The sequence below is a fragment of the Schistocerca piceifrons genome, chromosome 7 (assembly GCF_021461385.2).
Source record: "Schistocerca piceifrons isolate TAMUIC-IGC-003096 chromosome 7, iqSchPice1.1, whole genome shotgun sequence".
Lineage (NCBI taxonomy): Eukaryota > Metazoa > Arthropoda > Insecta > Orthoptera > Acrididae > Schistocerca > Schistocerca piceifrons.
Window position 1 is genome coordinate 448513136 of NC_060144.1, and position 16437 is coordinate 448529572.

General features: G+C 42.0%; 1 protein-coding gene across 1 annotated transcript in view; it reads left to right on the forward strand.

The window, feature by feature from the left end:
- LOC124805343 overlaps positions 1-16437 on the forward strand; it is a 96958-nt gene that overhangs the window by 9687 nt on the left and 70834 nt on the right. Inside the window, exon 2 of the mRNA XM_047265862.1 lies at positions 782-923. Coding sequence (XP_047121818.1) covers positions 782-923 — 142 coding nt within the window. The remainder of the gene's footprint in view (positions 1-781; positions 924-16437) is intronic.

Genomic DNA, 16437 nt, shown 5'->3' on the forward strand with positions numbered 1-16437 from the left:
GCGACACCACTGGAGGCGGGCTGCACGATGTTGGGGCGTGAGCGGAAGATGGCCTAACGGTGTGCGGGACCGTAGCCCAGCTTCATGGAGACGGTTGCGAATGGTCCTCGCCGATACCCCAGGAGCAACAGTGTCCCTAATTTGCTGGGAAGTGGCGGTGCGGTCCCCTACGGCACTGCGTAGGATCCTACGGTCTTGGCGTGCATCCGTGCGTCGCTGCAGTCCGGTCCCAGGTCGACGGGCACGTGCACCTTCCGCCGACCACTGGCGACAACATCGATGTACTGTGGAGACCTCATGCCCCACGTGTTGAGCAATTCGGCGGTACGTCCACCCGGCCTCCCGCACGCCCACTATACGCCCTCGCTCAAAGTCCGTCAACTGCACATACGGTTCACGTCCACGCTGTCGCGGCATGCTACCAGTGTTAAAGACTGCGATGGAGCTCCGTATGCCACGGCAAACTGGCTGACACTGACGGCGGCGGTGCACAAATGCTGCGCAGCTAGCGCCATTCGACGGCCAACACCGCGGTTCCTGGTGTGTCCGCTGTGCCGTGCGTGTGATCATTGCTTGTACAGCCCTCTCGCAGTGTCCGGAGCAAGTATGGTGGGTCTGACACACCGGTGTCAATGTGTTCTTTTTTCCATTTCCAGGAGTGTAGATTGTTTGGTAATGTAAGAAGTGTGACACCATAATTTTTGACATAAATTGTTTGCTTGATTTGTGAATGTTTGTCGTATTAGAGAAACATATGTAATCAGCTATTTTAACTTTCCAGGTGTAGAGCCCCATGTTGATGCCGAAACAAAAGATGTGGATTTGAGGCCGTTAACACGTGGATCTCCCTCAAAGAAGAGGCAGTCTGCTGAACGTTCTGAACAGCCACCTCTTAAGAGGTCTAAGGCTGAAATGATTGATGTGTAAGTACTTAATGACATGAGACAATAACTGCTTAAGTAAGATACAACAACACAAGATGTGACTCGGGAAAAAAAATTGAGAGCGCTTTGACTTCCATAATACAAAACTTATTTATTCACTGTTAAAAATAAACTGTTGCTCAAAATGATGCAACACACTCTTGTGAACAAGCATAACATGTTGAGAAACATTATTTGTTGCTTTGTAAATGGAAAGTTTTTTGCTTATACTCTTTGAAGTTAAAAGTCTTCTTGTTACATTTTAGCTTGAAATTAATGGGCTGGATGGTATGACTTACTGATATTTATGAGTTTGGTGTTAAATATCAAGAACTTTCTGTGCATTATATTTATACGCTAACGCTAATACAGGACAAAAATTTAAGTTAATTACAATAAAAAAAGAGCAAAATTAGTATTTTCTTGACAATCTGCAATTTGTTAAAATATTTAACAACAAAAGGTTGTGCAATTTAAGAATGAATTTCTGTTAATGGTTGCTACCCTTGTACAAACCTGATTTATACTAAGAAAAATCTCTCTTATTTCGTTTTTGGAAGAGTATAACATTTATTGTGGGAGTTCATAGTGTCACATGGCTCATCTCATTGAAAGAGAACGTAAAGATTAGCAAATAGAAACCTGTCACCAGCAGCTGGGAAAAGCTGTACTTCAAATATCATTAAACAGAAAGGAAAATTATGACAAATAGTGTGACAATTACAGTAAAACCCCGAATTTTAAGGAAATCCATCTTTTAACTAATATTTGTCTGCCCCAGCAACATTCCCATAAAAACAATGTTATTGCTCTTGGCTTTTAAAGAGCTCCACTTTAAGAAAAAGTCCACTCTGAAGGAATGAACATGAAGCATTTTGCAAATTGAACATTCGAGTGAGTTTCCTATTCCTTTCCATGACATATAGGTCATATTTAATGTAGTGTGATGCAGTAAATGGTGATAGATTCAGCTGGTTGACACATGCCTAGATCGTTCAGCAACTCGACTTCCCTTGTAGTGATACTGGCAGATGAGTTAAAAAAAATTTGAAATACACTGAAACCCCGCTTTTACACTTTTCAAGGGACTTAAAAAAAATGGTGTAAAGGGTGGGAAAATGTAAAATGTGGGAAATAACATTTTAAGCTGTAAAAGTTACGCATGGGTTACCCCCTAGCATTTTCGCACTTTTTGTATGATCTAGGTACATAACAGGCATCAAAAGACTTGTAGGGACTTCTTTATTATCTAATAATGGTTTATTATCTAATAAAAACTGGATTTGATAACTTTCTGGGAAGTAGAAACATTTGACTTAATTTCAAACATCATAATCAATGTTTTTCGAAAGCCTACAGCTGTCTCATTCATTATTTAAATAATGAAATACTGCACTAGTTACGTAGTTTTTCATTCTTAATGACGCGTTTCGAGAATTTCAAGTGCAAATACATACAAATGTAGTTTGTGTGGTGTTTAAATATGTGTTATTCTCCTCTCATGCACTGTAGTCATCTTTTTGTTATCAGGTAGTGTGACTCCTCAGTTATGTGGAGTGGAGAACCACACACAAGCAGCCTATCACTCACATTGTTTTGTGTAACATCACAATAAATAATATGAAAATACTGCACCTGACAGCTAGAATAAATTCTCGAAACACACTTCGGTCAGCATGAAAAAAATTCGTAACTGGTGTTGTGTTCAAACTAAAAATATTTGAGCAATGCAAAGTGAATGACAGTGTCAATTAGAGGCCAAACGCCGAAATGTGCTAAATATGGTTCGACAAAGGTGTCACAATGATCACATCAATCATGAAACTGCATTTGTGCGGTAGATAGTTTGGAAATGGTTGTGAATGGTCATGGTATCCTTATTCTAAGGAACCTAGTTATTCCCATCAGCCATCATGCCAAGCAGTGCTTGGCATCGGCGGGAGATACGTCATGAATTGTACCAATTTTTATACTTGTTTACCTGTTCAAATAGTAGAGTGCCCTGGTGTCAAGAAACTTAACCATGTAATGTTTGTAAACACTACTGGATGGCCAACATCATGAGAGCGTAATTTTTTTTTCTCGACAAATAGTATTTTTGTAATGCATAAATCACGGGAAAATTACAAATATGTTGACGCAAAATCAGGTGCAATTGTGACATAGGAAATTTGGCAGAAACCATAAAAAATGTCATAAATGACGGGAAAACGTTAATTCCGGGAATGTAAAAGTGGGGTTATCTTGCAATTTCCATGCAACTTACGTCACGTAGTATGACGTCACAGTCATTGAGTCTACGATGCACAAGAAGTGTAGTTTTTGTTTTCTGAAGTGTTTATCAGTTTTGCTATTGTGGAGTTATTGCCTGCAAATGTGAGAAACTTACCTTACTGTTCAGCAAAAGCTGACGATTGTCTGCGATGTCGGTGACAATTGTGACCTAAATCTTTTCAACATTTTGAAGAAATAAGGTTTACAATCATCTATATGTGTGGCACATTAGGAAAGAAGGCAGCATTCTTAAGAGCCAAAGCTAGCGATTCCTGTGGATCCAAAAAGAAAGAACATTTGTGTGTCTACATCAGTGATGTGGAAATTTATTCTTTTAATGTAGTGGGGTTGCTAGTCCCCATTGGGTGCCTCCCCAGGTGGCAGATAGGGGAAAGCCTCTCAGATATGGGTGGCATCGGAGAAATGAAATACCCGGGGTGAACCAAAACTGGCAACGTGGTGGCGTCTGTACTCTAGTGGAGCAGCCTACCAAAGGCTTCTGTACCCCATGTCAGGGGCAGCTGGAAATTATATAGCCAATCTTTTCTGAAGCAAGCCTGGTGATTATGCTTCTCACCTTCGAGTTATGTTGTGTGACATTAATGTTAAATTTTCCGGAGTAATAGCCCCACAGTCGGATCTCCGGGTGGGAGCAACTTTGACGTCCCAAACACCAAGAGGTGCTGAGAAGAAGATGCAGACTCTTCAAGTCTGTACATATAACTGTCGCTCTCTAATAGGCAAGGACAGACTAGAAGAGATCAGAAAGAGCTTACAAAAATCAACTGGAGTATTGTTGGTTTAAGCGAAGTACGCCGAAAAGGGGAAGACTGTCTCCGTTTGCATTCTGGCAGCTTGTTTTACTTTTGTGGCGACCCAGAAGGAAAACTCAGTGGAGTTGGGTTCTTGATCAACAAGAATATTGCTGATAGAGTATCTGTCCTAGAAGGAACTTCCAGCAGGACAGCTGAATGGTCCTGAAGGTGTCGAATAGGTATAAAATACAGATTGTTCAGGTGTACGCTCCCACCTCAAGACACCCTGACGAAGAAATTGAATCCTTTTATGAAAGTCTGGATAGCACCTGTAAAAAAAGGTAGTGATTGTCACTTCCAGATGGTCATTCAAGGCGACCCAGTGGTGGGCAACTATGGGATTGACGACCGAAACGATAGAGGTGAGAGATTAGTCCAGTTCGCTGAGTACACCAATATGTCCATCATGAATACGTTCTTTAAGAAGCACCCTGACCGAAAATGGACTTGAAGGAGCCCAAATTTCAGTGTCAAAAATAAGATAGACTTTATTCTGTCAAACTTTTTGCAGATTGTAAATGACGTATCAGTGCTAAATCAGTTCAACACTGGCAGTGATCTTGTGAGAGCTAGGGTCGAACTCAATGTAAGAAATGAAAAGAATAAACTTATGAAAGGGAAGAAAAGGGTAATCAACCTCAAAAACCTGGAAGGACATTCCTCGAAATTCCAAGAAGTCCTCCAAAGCAAGTTCCACGTAACTAAAGATGGTGATTTGGCGGAAATGATTGTTTCAAGTGCACAAGAAGTCAGTGGCCTATGCCAAAAAAATAAACAACCAAAGACATTCAGTGCCAAAACTGAAACCCTTTTACAACAGAGGAGAGAAATGAAAATCCAAACCGATCGTGACATGGTAGCGTATTCCGAACTATGTAAGGCAGTGCGAAGAGAAATGAAAACTGACATACAGAAATTCACTGAAGACACCTTACGAGCAAGCTTGGAGAATAAGACAGGTTTAAAGTCAGCCAAACGCAAACTCACAATTGATAAAAGCAGATTATCGCACTTGATGGAAATGACAGTCGAATCACTGAAAAGGAGGAGGTTTTGAAGTTCATCAGAGACTTTTATAGCAATTTGTATAGCAATCCAAGGGAAAATTTGAGTGTATCTAAATTAAAAGATGTACCTAGTGTTCCAGATATACTCCCATCAGAAGTCAAGTGTGCTCTAGATAGCACGAAGAAGGGAACAGTGCTAGGTGATTATGAGCTCAGTGTTACATCCTCAGACTGGCAGGAGATGTAACAATAAATCACTTGGCAAAAGTATTTACTTCCTGCCTGCACTATGTTTCAATCCCACCATCGTGGAACAAGGCTAAGATTATTTTGATACACAAGAAAGGAAGTATTCACAATATTAAAAACTACCGTCCTGTCAGCTTGCTCTCAATTTTGTACAAAATTTTCACAAAGATCTTGTTAGACCGAATTAGTTCCACCCTAGACTCAGCCCAACCTATAGAACAAGCAGGATTCTGAAGCACTTTTAGCACTACTGACCACATTCTGATCGTTAGTGAAATGATAAGCAGAGCGAATAAATACTAACTGCCTCTCTGCATTGCCTTTGTTGACTTTGAAAAGGCATTTGACTCTGTTAGCCATATAGCTGTCCTCCAAGCTTTGAGTGAACAAGGAGTGGGAGCAGCATACATTGAAGTGCTCAGGAAAATCTACGAGAATTCTTCAGCTTATGTTAACATCGGCGAATCAACTCAAGAATTCCGCATCATGAGGGGTGTCAAGCAAGGCGATCCGATCTCCCAAAAACTGTTCTCTGCTGTATTGGACATGACTATGTCAAAGCTGAGCTGGGAAGGTAAGGGAATTAGAATTAATGGAAGAAGGCTTACCAACTTGAGATTTGCTGATGATACTGCCTTACTGGCCGAAGACTTTGCAGAGCTCCAAAACTTAGTTACAGATCTTGCATCGAAATGTCAGCTGGTTGCATCGGAATGTCAGCTGGTTGGCTTGAACATGAACTTTTCCAAAACAAAAGTAATGTCCAACAAATGGGTCCCAGCTGGAGATGTGAAAGTCAAGGACAGTCTATTAGAAGAGGTCAGTGAATATGTCTACCTTGGCCAGATTATAAATATGAAGGGAGGCATAAGGCCAGAAATCTATCGACGCATCGAGCTTGGCTGGCAAGCATTTGGGAAGAATTCAACAGTATTCAAATCAAAAATGCCAGTAAATCTGAACAAAGCAGGATTTGATCAATGCATTCTTCCTGTGATGACATATGGCTGCGAGACATGGACACTGAACTCATTTACAAAAAGGAAACTTGGGACAGCACGGAGAGCCATGGAGAGATCAATGCTGGGACTATACAAGAATGGATAGGAAAAGGGCAGATGACATCCGGTCTGTGACGAAGGTTAATGGCATCTTAGAGACACTAGGTTCCTTGAAATGGCAATGGGCTGGCCAAGTTGCAAGAAGAAAAGACAACAGATGGGTGAAGCTAGTACTGGAGTGGAGTCCGAGATAGCATCGGAGGCCTAGAGGAAGACCACCAGAAAGGTGGGACAAAGACATCAAGAAGATCGCTGGTAACACCTGGTAGAGAACTGCCCAAGACCGTCCCACTTGGAGAAGACTGCTGAAAGCCTACCTGAATCCATGACTCAAAGAGGCCACATCATTTAATGATTGAATTGGCTGATGATGATGGTGATCATGATGAAAGTAGTTTCAAGGACTTAAGTCGAAGCATTCCTGTAAGCGGAAACATACTGCAAGAGAAGGCATGTGAAAAAGACCAGCATTGAAAATTTCAGTGCACAAATGACTGGTTGAATTGTTAAAAAACAATTCAAAGACCATTACATTGCCATGATTGATATAAGCTTATGAGCCCAGATACTTGTTCAGAGCTGATGAAACTGGTGTCTTTCATAAATTACTTCCTGGGAAGTCATATTCTGTTAAGAGAGAAAAGTGCCATAGAAGTAAAAAAGTAATGAAAGAATGATGATATTATGTGTAAATAGTGATGGAAGTTATAATTTGCCTCCACTGTCAATTCCTAGTTGTTTCCAAAACACGGAAATGCTTCTTTGTGCTGAGGATTACAACAGCATTCCCTGGAGACATCGGAAATCTTTACCAACATTTAGATGCCAAGATGGGCAGCGGGAAGGAAAATTGTACTTACTACTGACGTTTGCCCACATCCTAAGAGAACATACACTCTGAAGAATGTAAATGTTATGTTGTTTCCTCTGAACTGTGCGTATCATTTGCAGCCTCTGGACCTGGACACAATAAATTACACTGTGTTAAAGAGGAAGGTAGTGATGAGACCCAGCTTTGTACAGCCTTTGCATGTGTTTGTTGCTGCCTGGAATTCTGTAACACCACAGACTGTATTAAATTGTTAAATCAGCTGCTGTTGAAGATTACGTTGCTCCAGAAGAAGAATGGAGTAGTGGAACTGATATTTCTGAAAATGCAACATTCCAGGATATTGGTGTGATGCACTGGACTTGCATTCGGGAGGAAGACGGTTCAGTCCCGCGTCCGGCCATCGTGATTTAGGTTTCCTGTGATTTCCCTAAATCGCTCCAGCCAAATGCCGGGATGGTTCCTTTGAAAGGGCAAGGCCGGCTTCCTTCCCCGTCCTCCCCTAATCCAATGAGACGGATGACCTCGCTGTCTGGTCTCCTCCCCCAAACAATCCAATCCATTGGTGTGATGATTTCCTAGCGTCAAGTTTCGATGTTGCTGTGGAAAGAATTTATATTGTCAGGAATTTATTGTAGTCTTTTAATGTAAATGGATTAATTATCACTTTTATCAACTAGCTGGGGCAACAACTTTTGACTATAAACTGTAAAGCGGGTTGACTTTGAATGCGAGGCGACATTGAACAGCAATTTAGCATATTTTTAAAATAATTGCTGCACTCTAGTGTGTAAATATGGAATTAAGGCCAAAGTCGTTAAATATTGCCAATAATGGATGCTTTCAGATAATATGTCAGTCAATATGAAGTAACATTGTATAACAGAAAAAAAATAATTTTCTAGGAATGTAATGTCCTTCACAACCAAAAAAACATTTGCCTATTATTAGAAGCATTTTTGCATTTAGAATTTGAAACGAGTTTTTATGGGCAAGGTTAAACACTTGAATGAACATTTACAGAAAGCATAAAATGTTAAATTTATTCTTTGGTGACGTAAAACAATAAAATATAAAGGCTTGTCTTTTAACGGGTGACTTTGAACTGCGCCTTCTGTATTCTTTGACACATCAGCTCCATGTAAAACATGTTTTAGTGAAGTTTCCTTCAAAGAAAAGTGTAAAATAGTGTTGGACATGTTATCACTGATTATGATAGTACACTTTTGAGGAAATGGCATTTCAAGATGGAATCAGATGAAGTTTTTTTGTTTGGCCTAACGTTCCCAATGTGTCAGATTTTGAGAAAGATGGCATTTGTAGAATTCTACCCGATTCTAAGGTAGATAGAAGGGGAAGGCTTCATTTTGAGTTTAAACTTGATGTCTGTGATATCTGCTAGAGTGGACACTCTTTCATGGCAACTTCCTTTCCTGTAGAGTGTTTACAGATGTAATTCTTTAAAATGTGTTAACTGTTTTTTTTTTTAAAGTCATACAGAGTGTTTTGAAAAGATCTGTTTCTAAATAATTTTCTTATTTCATAACTAGCTCAACACCCATTTCCATTATTAGCAAAATTAAGCTGTAATCATACAAAAGTTTCAGGTGATTAAAGAAAACTCATAAAAATACTCAAATTTTTCTAAATGACTTCCAAAACTATATATACAAAATAAAATGCTGTTTCATATGATAGGGGTGTCATTTAGCAGTGCCTAATAAAAAAAGAAAAACTAGGAGTGGGGGATAAAAATGTATAATCTGCTTTATCATATTCAGCAACACCTCTTGCAACTTTCCGAAAAGTTTAATGTCATTATCTTCGGAAGTTTCTGTTTGATTTACAAAATTGAACTTAAAATGTTCAAGATCATCCCGCTTTACGGAATATGCTGGAAGGACAGATCAAACATGACTTCATGATAAAAAAAAGAAAGATGCATTCTGTGGAACATGTAATAATTACATATCTACTGCACTTACATTTGTAGCACAAGATATTATTAATTTTGTTCTTAAACACCAATTGTATCATCTAAACATGATTGTATTATGATTATGGGTCACCCCTTCCTTGTGCTCTGCCAAAACCTCTATTTGAAGAAAATCTCTATGTAAGGAAAAAATATTTGGGTACTTGGAGGTTCTTTAAAAATGGGTTTTACTGTAATAGGAGAAATAGAATTATAAAGTAGGAAAGTGATTCCTTTCTCTTGATTCACAATTACTTTGTACATTTCACAGAGTAAAGCTTTCGCAACAAACTGTTGCCTCATCAGGAAAGAGGGAAGGAGAGGGGAAGACGAAAGGAAGTGGGTTTTAAGGGAGAGGGTAAGGAGTCATTCCAATCCCGGGAGCGGAAAGACTTACCTTAGGGGGAAAAAAGGACAGGTATACACTCGCACACACGCACATATCCATCCACACATACAGACACAAGCAGACATATTTAAAGACAAAGAGTTTGGGCAGAGATGTCAGTCGAGGCAGAAGTGTAGAGGCAAAGAAGTTGTTGAAAGACAGGTGAGGTATGAGTGGCGGCAACTTGAAATTAGCGGAGATTGAGGCCTGGCGGATGACGAGAAGAGAGGATATACTGAAGGGCAAGTTCCCATCTCCGGAGTTCGGATAGGTTGGTGTTGGTGGGAAGTATCCAGATAACCCGGACGGTGCAACACTGTGCCAAGATGTGCTGGCTGTGCACCAAGGCATGTTTAGCCACAGGGTGATCCTCATTACCAACAAACACTGTCTGCCTGTGTCCATTCATGTGAATGGACAGTTTGTTGCTGGTCATTCCCACATAGAATGCATCACAGTGTAGGCAGGTCAGTTGGTAAATCACGTGGGTGCTTTCACACGTGGCTCTGCCTCTGATCGTGTACATCTTCCGGGTTACAGGACTGGAGTAGGTGGTGGTGGGAGGGTGCATGGGACAGGTTTTGCATCGGGGGCGGTTACAAGGATAGGAGCCAGAGGGTAGGGAAGGTGGTTTGGGGATTTCATAGGGATGAACTAACAGGTTACGAAGGTTAGGTGGACGGCGGAAAGACACTCTTGGTGGAGTGGGGAGGATTTCATGAAGGATGGATCTCATTTCAGGGCAGGATTTGAGGAAGTCGTATCCCTGCTGGAGAGCCACATTCAGAGTCTGGTCCAGTCCCGGAAAGTATCCTGTCACAAGTGGGGCACTTTTGTGGTTCTTCTGTGGGGGATTCTGGGTTTGAGGGGACCTGTTAGTTCATCCCTATGAAATCCCCAAACCACCTTCCCTACCCTCTGGCTCCTATCCTTGTAACCGCCCCCGATGCAAAACCTGTCCCATGCACCCTCCCACCACCACCTACTCCAGTCCTGTAACCCGGAAGATGTACACGATCAGAGGCAGAGCCACGTGTGAAAGCACCCACGTGATTTACCAACTGACCTGCCTACACTGTGATGCATTCTATGTGGGAATGACCAGCAACAAACTGTCCATTCACATGAATGGACACAGGCAGACAGTGTTTGTTGGTAATGAGGATCACCCTGTGGCTAAACATGCCTTGGTGCACAGCCAGCACATCTTGGCACAGTGTTACACCGTCCGGGTTATCTGGATACTTCCCACCAACACCAACCTATCCGAACTCCGGAGATGGGAACTTGCCCTTCAGTATATCCTCTCTTCTCGTCATCCGCCAGGCCTCAATCTCCGCTAATTTCAAGTTGCCGCCACTCATACCTCACCTGTCTTTCAACAACTTCTTTGCCTCTACACTTCTGCCTCGACTGACATCTCTGCCCAAACTCTTTGTCTTTAAATATGTCTGCTTGTGTCTGTATGTGTGGATGGATATGTGCGTGTGTGCGAGTGTATACCTGTCCTTTTTTCCCCCTAAGGTAAGTCTTTCCGCTCCCGGGATTGGAATGACTCCTTACCCTCTCCCTTAAAACCCACTTCCTTTCGTCTTCCCCTCTCCTTCCCTCTTTCCTGATGAGGCAACAGTTTGTTGTGAAAGCTTGAATTTTGTGTGTATGTTTGTGTTTGTTTGTGTGTCTATCGACCTGCCAGCGCTTTTGTTCGGTAAGTCACCTCATCTTTGTTTTTATATATAATTTTTCCCACGTGGAATGTTTCCTTCCATTATATTCACAGAGTAAAGAAATTTACTGGCATATTATAACTGTTTGCTTGACTGAGACATGAACTCAGTACCTTTGCCTGTTGCGAGCAGGTGTTTTACCAATTGAGCCACTCAAGCACGACTCGTGACCTGTCCTCACATTTTACTTCTGACAGTACCTCATCTGTTACGTTCCAAACGTCAGAGAGAAGCACTCCAGTGAAACTTGCAAGACTAGCACTCCTGGAAGAAAGGATATTGCGGAGACATGGCTTAGTCACAGCGTAGAGGATGTTTCCTGAATGAAATTTTCACTCTACAGCAGAGTGTGTGCTGATATGAAACTGTTAGTCATGCAAGTTTTGCAGGAGAGATCCTGTGGAGTGTAGAAGGTAGGAGATGTGCTGGTAGAAGTAGTAAAGCCTAGAGGACAGGTCGTGTCGTGCTTAAGTGGCTCAGTTGTTAAAGCACTGGATCGTGAAAGGCAAAGTTCCTGAGTTTGAGTTCAAGTCGCAGTCCGGCACACATGCACAAAAAAAGAGTATTAAAGATATTTAGAGAGCATTAAAAGCCTGCATCTAGCATATTGCTAGTTTACGGTGACTAATTCCCCAAAATTTTATATTGTTTGTTGTGGCCTATCAAAATATTCAGGAAGATTAACATAAAATATTAACATAAAATATTTCGGAATCCTTTTAAGATACTGCAGTTCTGCTATCACCTATATGCAGTGTAAGGAAATACTCATTAACCCAAAACACAGTCTCTTCTTGTAGCTGTATTGATTATAGAGAGATGGTGTGAATTTCAATTTTTCAAATGAACTGTAATGATTTTTGCTGTTACTATTGCAGATCACAAAGACAAATTCAACGTGTTTCTCTTTGTGTGACCTGATAAGTAACTTTGAAGAAACTACAGTATGTAGGAGTAATGTTTTATTTGTCTAGAATATCAGACATATTGCTGTCTTATGTGAAAGTTCTTAACTTCAGTGAAAATGGAAAAAAATGGTTATTTGAGGGCATTGGAACACAAAAGCAGAGTATAGAGGGACAACTTGCAATGAATGTAATGAATGAAATAAATTTTGTAGCAGCTGTTGCTCATAATCCACATTTTAACTCCCGAGAAATTGAGTGGCCTCTGGAATATCAGTCTTAGTGTTGTTCATATTTTGTACCCAGGCAACTTCCATCTTAGTAATATGGCACTTCACCAGCAAATTATCCCAAGGATTGCAGATGATGCATGGAAATTGGCTTTTCAGTTCTAATGAGACATCAGGTCAATAGATTCTTTCTTCGCTGAATTTTCTTTACCTATGAAGCAGCCTGTACAAATCATGGAAATCTGAATGTAAAAATATGCATGTTATTGGGCCTCGAAACATTAAATGATTGATGGACAGGTTGAACATAGAGGCACTGGTGTGTAAACATTTAATGTGGGATTATTGGAGACTAAGTAATTGATCCTTACTTGATTAGAAAAACCTTGGAGGGTAACAGATATTCACAGTTCGTTACAGAAGTGCTACCAGGTCTCCTAGAAGAAATGCCGTATGAAATATCCTTTGATGTTTTTGGCAGCAGCTTAATGGGTCTGCAGCTCCCTACACGCTTGCAACTAGGAAAGTGCTCACCCAGCTCGTTCCTGGTTGCTGGATTAGACAGGAGACATTATCAGTCAGTCTGCATGTGTGCCTTATTTCATACTTGTGAACATTTTTCTCTGGCAGAGGCTCAAAGATGGAATCAGCACAAGGTCTGCTAACCCAAGAGGACTGAAAACGTAACGTTGTTGCAATGTGTGCAACAATATAAGTCTGTCTAGAAATCTTTGCATCAATGGCTGCAGAAGTGTTAGGCAGCAGTCAGTCATTTTGAATGCTTTGAAGTTAATGAAATTTTATTGATTTTGTAAGTGCAACAAGCTGGAGCATCCAATGAGTTGGATACTAGCAGTTCCACTTGATAACATGCACATATGCATAAGAGAGCAATAGATGTGATGTTCTATATAGATAAATCCTAAAGGAGACAAGTGACTGCATAGTAGAAACAGTGAGTTTCTGTGAATCTTTCAATGAGTAAGAGTACAGCCCCCCCCCCCCTCCCTCCCTCACACACACACACACACACACACACACACACACACACACACACACGTGCACACTCATTTACATTGTACTACCCTAACACACAAATCTTGAGACTGCAGTTTGGGAAGTAGACTTGAGTAAGGTGTTGATTTGGTTCAGGTGAGTATATGGGAAAAGAGAAAGGGAGTGGAAGGAGGGGTTGGGGTGGGGAAGAGCAGCTGATGCACAGAATAGGAACGCAACACAAAGACACTGAAGCAGATGAGTTCGTGTGGTACACGATGGCAATGATGATGTGGAAGAGTAGATTGGGAGGGGTTGACAGGACGTTAGGTAGAGGGTGTAGGTGCAATCGGTTAGCAGAGAATGGGGCCAGGAGGATTTCTGTGGTGAAGAATGTGGTGTAAGGATAAATCTCATCTGGTGCTGGGAGGCAGGATCCAGGTAGTGCGAGCTGTGAAGCAAACCACTGAACTTCAGCATGTTGTCCTCTCAGTGTTCCACTACTGGGTGGTCAGCTCTGCTTTTGGCTGCAGTGTGTTGGTGCCCCACATAAAATGCTCTTCATAAATTGTAGCAGAGCTGGTACAGGACTTGATTGCTATCTCAGGTGACACTGCTTCTGGTGAGTAGGATAAGCATGTGACAGGACTAAAATAGAACCTGCTGGGTAGGTGAATGTGGCAGGTCTTGCACCGGGACCTTCCACAGGGATTAGGCCCCTGTGGCAAATGGTTGGGGTGCAAGTGACATAGGGATGGACCAGTGTGTTCTTTAGGCTAGGTGAGCAGCAAAATACCACTAGGGAGATTGGGAAGGATCATGGATAAGAGATCCCTCATTTATAGCCACTATGATAGATAGTGGAAGTTCAAGTGGTTCAGTTACGCCTGTCTGTTGTGATGTTGAGTGATGCGGGGGGCTCCTCCACAACTGCTTCTTTAAGACAGTGGGGTGATTAGGGGTAAGTGAGGCTATGCTGTGGGAAATCAGTTTGCAGACTAGATTTTAAGGATAGTGCCTTTGTCTTAGCTGCCACCACATACTGGGAAAGGGAATTCTCCTCTACACACATGCCATCCATGGGTGGCCAGGCTAAATGGGTGTGACTTTTGTAGTGGCATGGATGACAGCAGTGAAAATGCAGTTACTGTTGATGGTCAGCGGGTTTAATATGGACTGAGATACAGCTGGAGCCGTTGGAGGTCAGTGTACAGGAAAGTGACACGTTGGGCTGAGGAGGACCAGGTGAAGTGCATAGGAGAGACGATGTTGAGGCTGTAGAGGAAAGAGGATTGGGTGTGTTGGTCCCCAGAATCAGAAAAGAGCTTTTGGGGATTATTAAATTTCCTCTAGATGGCCCATAAAGTTGGCATAGGAAGGTGCCATGCAAGTGCCCGTGACTACGCCATAGATTTTTTTATAGTGTTGTGTGTCAGGATGTAATTGGTAAGATATATGGGAGTCAGAAGGTTGTTGGGAGTGTTTGATAGTGGCAAGGTCATAGGCATGAGGGTTATTGGTGTCCAGGGAGGTGGCTTAAACAGTGACAAGTAGGGATCCAGATGGTAAAGGGATGGGTATGGCAGAGAGTCGGTAAAAGAGGTGGTTTTTGTCCTTAGTTTGCGAGGCTAGGCTACAGTCAGTTGGAGGTGTTGGTGGCAATAGCAGAGATTCTTTCAGTGAGAGTGCAGTAACCAGCTACAATAGGGCGTCCAAGATTCTTCGGGTTATGGATTTTGAGTGGATGGTGGATGTGCAGGGGGAGAAGGGGGTGTGAAGAGGGGGATGGATTCAGGTGACAGATTCTGGGATGGGCCCAAAGATTTGAGTATGGATTGGAGGCTATGTTGGACTTCAATGATGGGTTTAATGTGGCATAGCTTGTTGGTGGAAAAGTCAAAGTGTTGGTGTAAACCATACGTTTGTTAGTCATCGTGATGCATCATGTTAGTGGTAGAGCTTTTGCCTGCAGGGAATCTCTCTCTTGAGGTTGAAAATGACTTATTCCCTCTGTTGAGGGGTTTGTGTTCTTGGGAAGGGATGTGGGGAAGGGTGGTAAAGGCAGATTGGAGGCAAGGAATTCCTGGAAGGTAATGGGGGAGGGTCCAGTATGCTGTAAGTTTTGCTTGGCCTCACAGCCAGGCACTATCGCCCAAAGCTAGCCGGAAAACAGATTTCCTGTGCCTGTCCCCTTGCACTCCTAGTCCTCACATCACCCCCAAGAATCAGCTGCAAAGGAGCACCACTCTCAATAAACTGTATCGTCCCAGCCTGGACAGCTGAATCATATCTTTCATCAGGGCTTCGACACTCTATTGTCATGCCCCCAGAAATAGGAACATCCTACTCCCAATCATTTACACCCCTCCTGAAGTACCATTTCTCCACCCACCTAACCTAAAACTATCCTGGTCCATTCCTATGCCACACCAACTCCTAACCCCAGGCATCTAATCCCTGTGGAAGACCCACGTGCAAGACTTGCCTGATTCATTGATCCAGTAGATTCTACTTCAGTCCTGTCACAAAAGAAGCAGAGCCACCTATGAAAGAAGATGTGTGTGTGTGTGTGTGTGGGGGGGGGGGGGGGGGTTGCACTCTGTCTTTTCATCTTTTTGCCAGGCAGCACTGTTCTCACATTTCTCTGCTTGAATGCTATTCAGCTCTACTGCCTGTAAGCAAGACTTTTCATTATATACATTTAGTGCCGTAATCTTTGTGCTTCACTAAACATCACCTGGGACCTGGGTTCTTACTTATACAGATTAAGGTTCTATACCAATATGCAACATACTTTTTCTCTCACTACTGCAGCTGTAGATGTGTCGTCCCCACTGTGGCAACCTCTTGATTGTATTTTTAATGATCTGTGGACCATGATATGTATGGGCTATACTATAATCTTTCTGCTGAAAATTTTTCATTGGCCTTGAATGGATATCATACTAGGCTCTCAGTTCCTTTATTTGTGCATAGGGTGACTATTATTTCTGTATAAAGGTGTGTGTGCCACCTGAAATATACAAGGAAAAGAAACGTATTGTTTCTCGTACTTGTT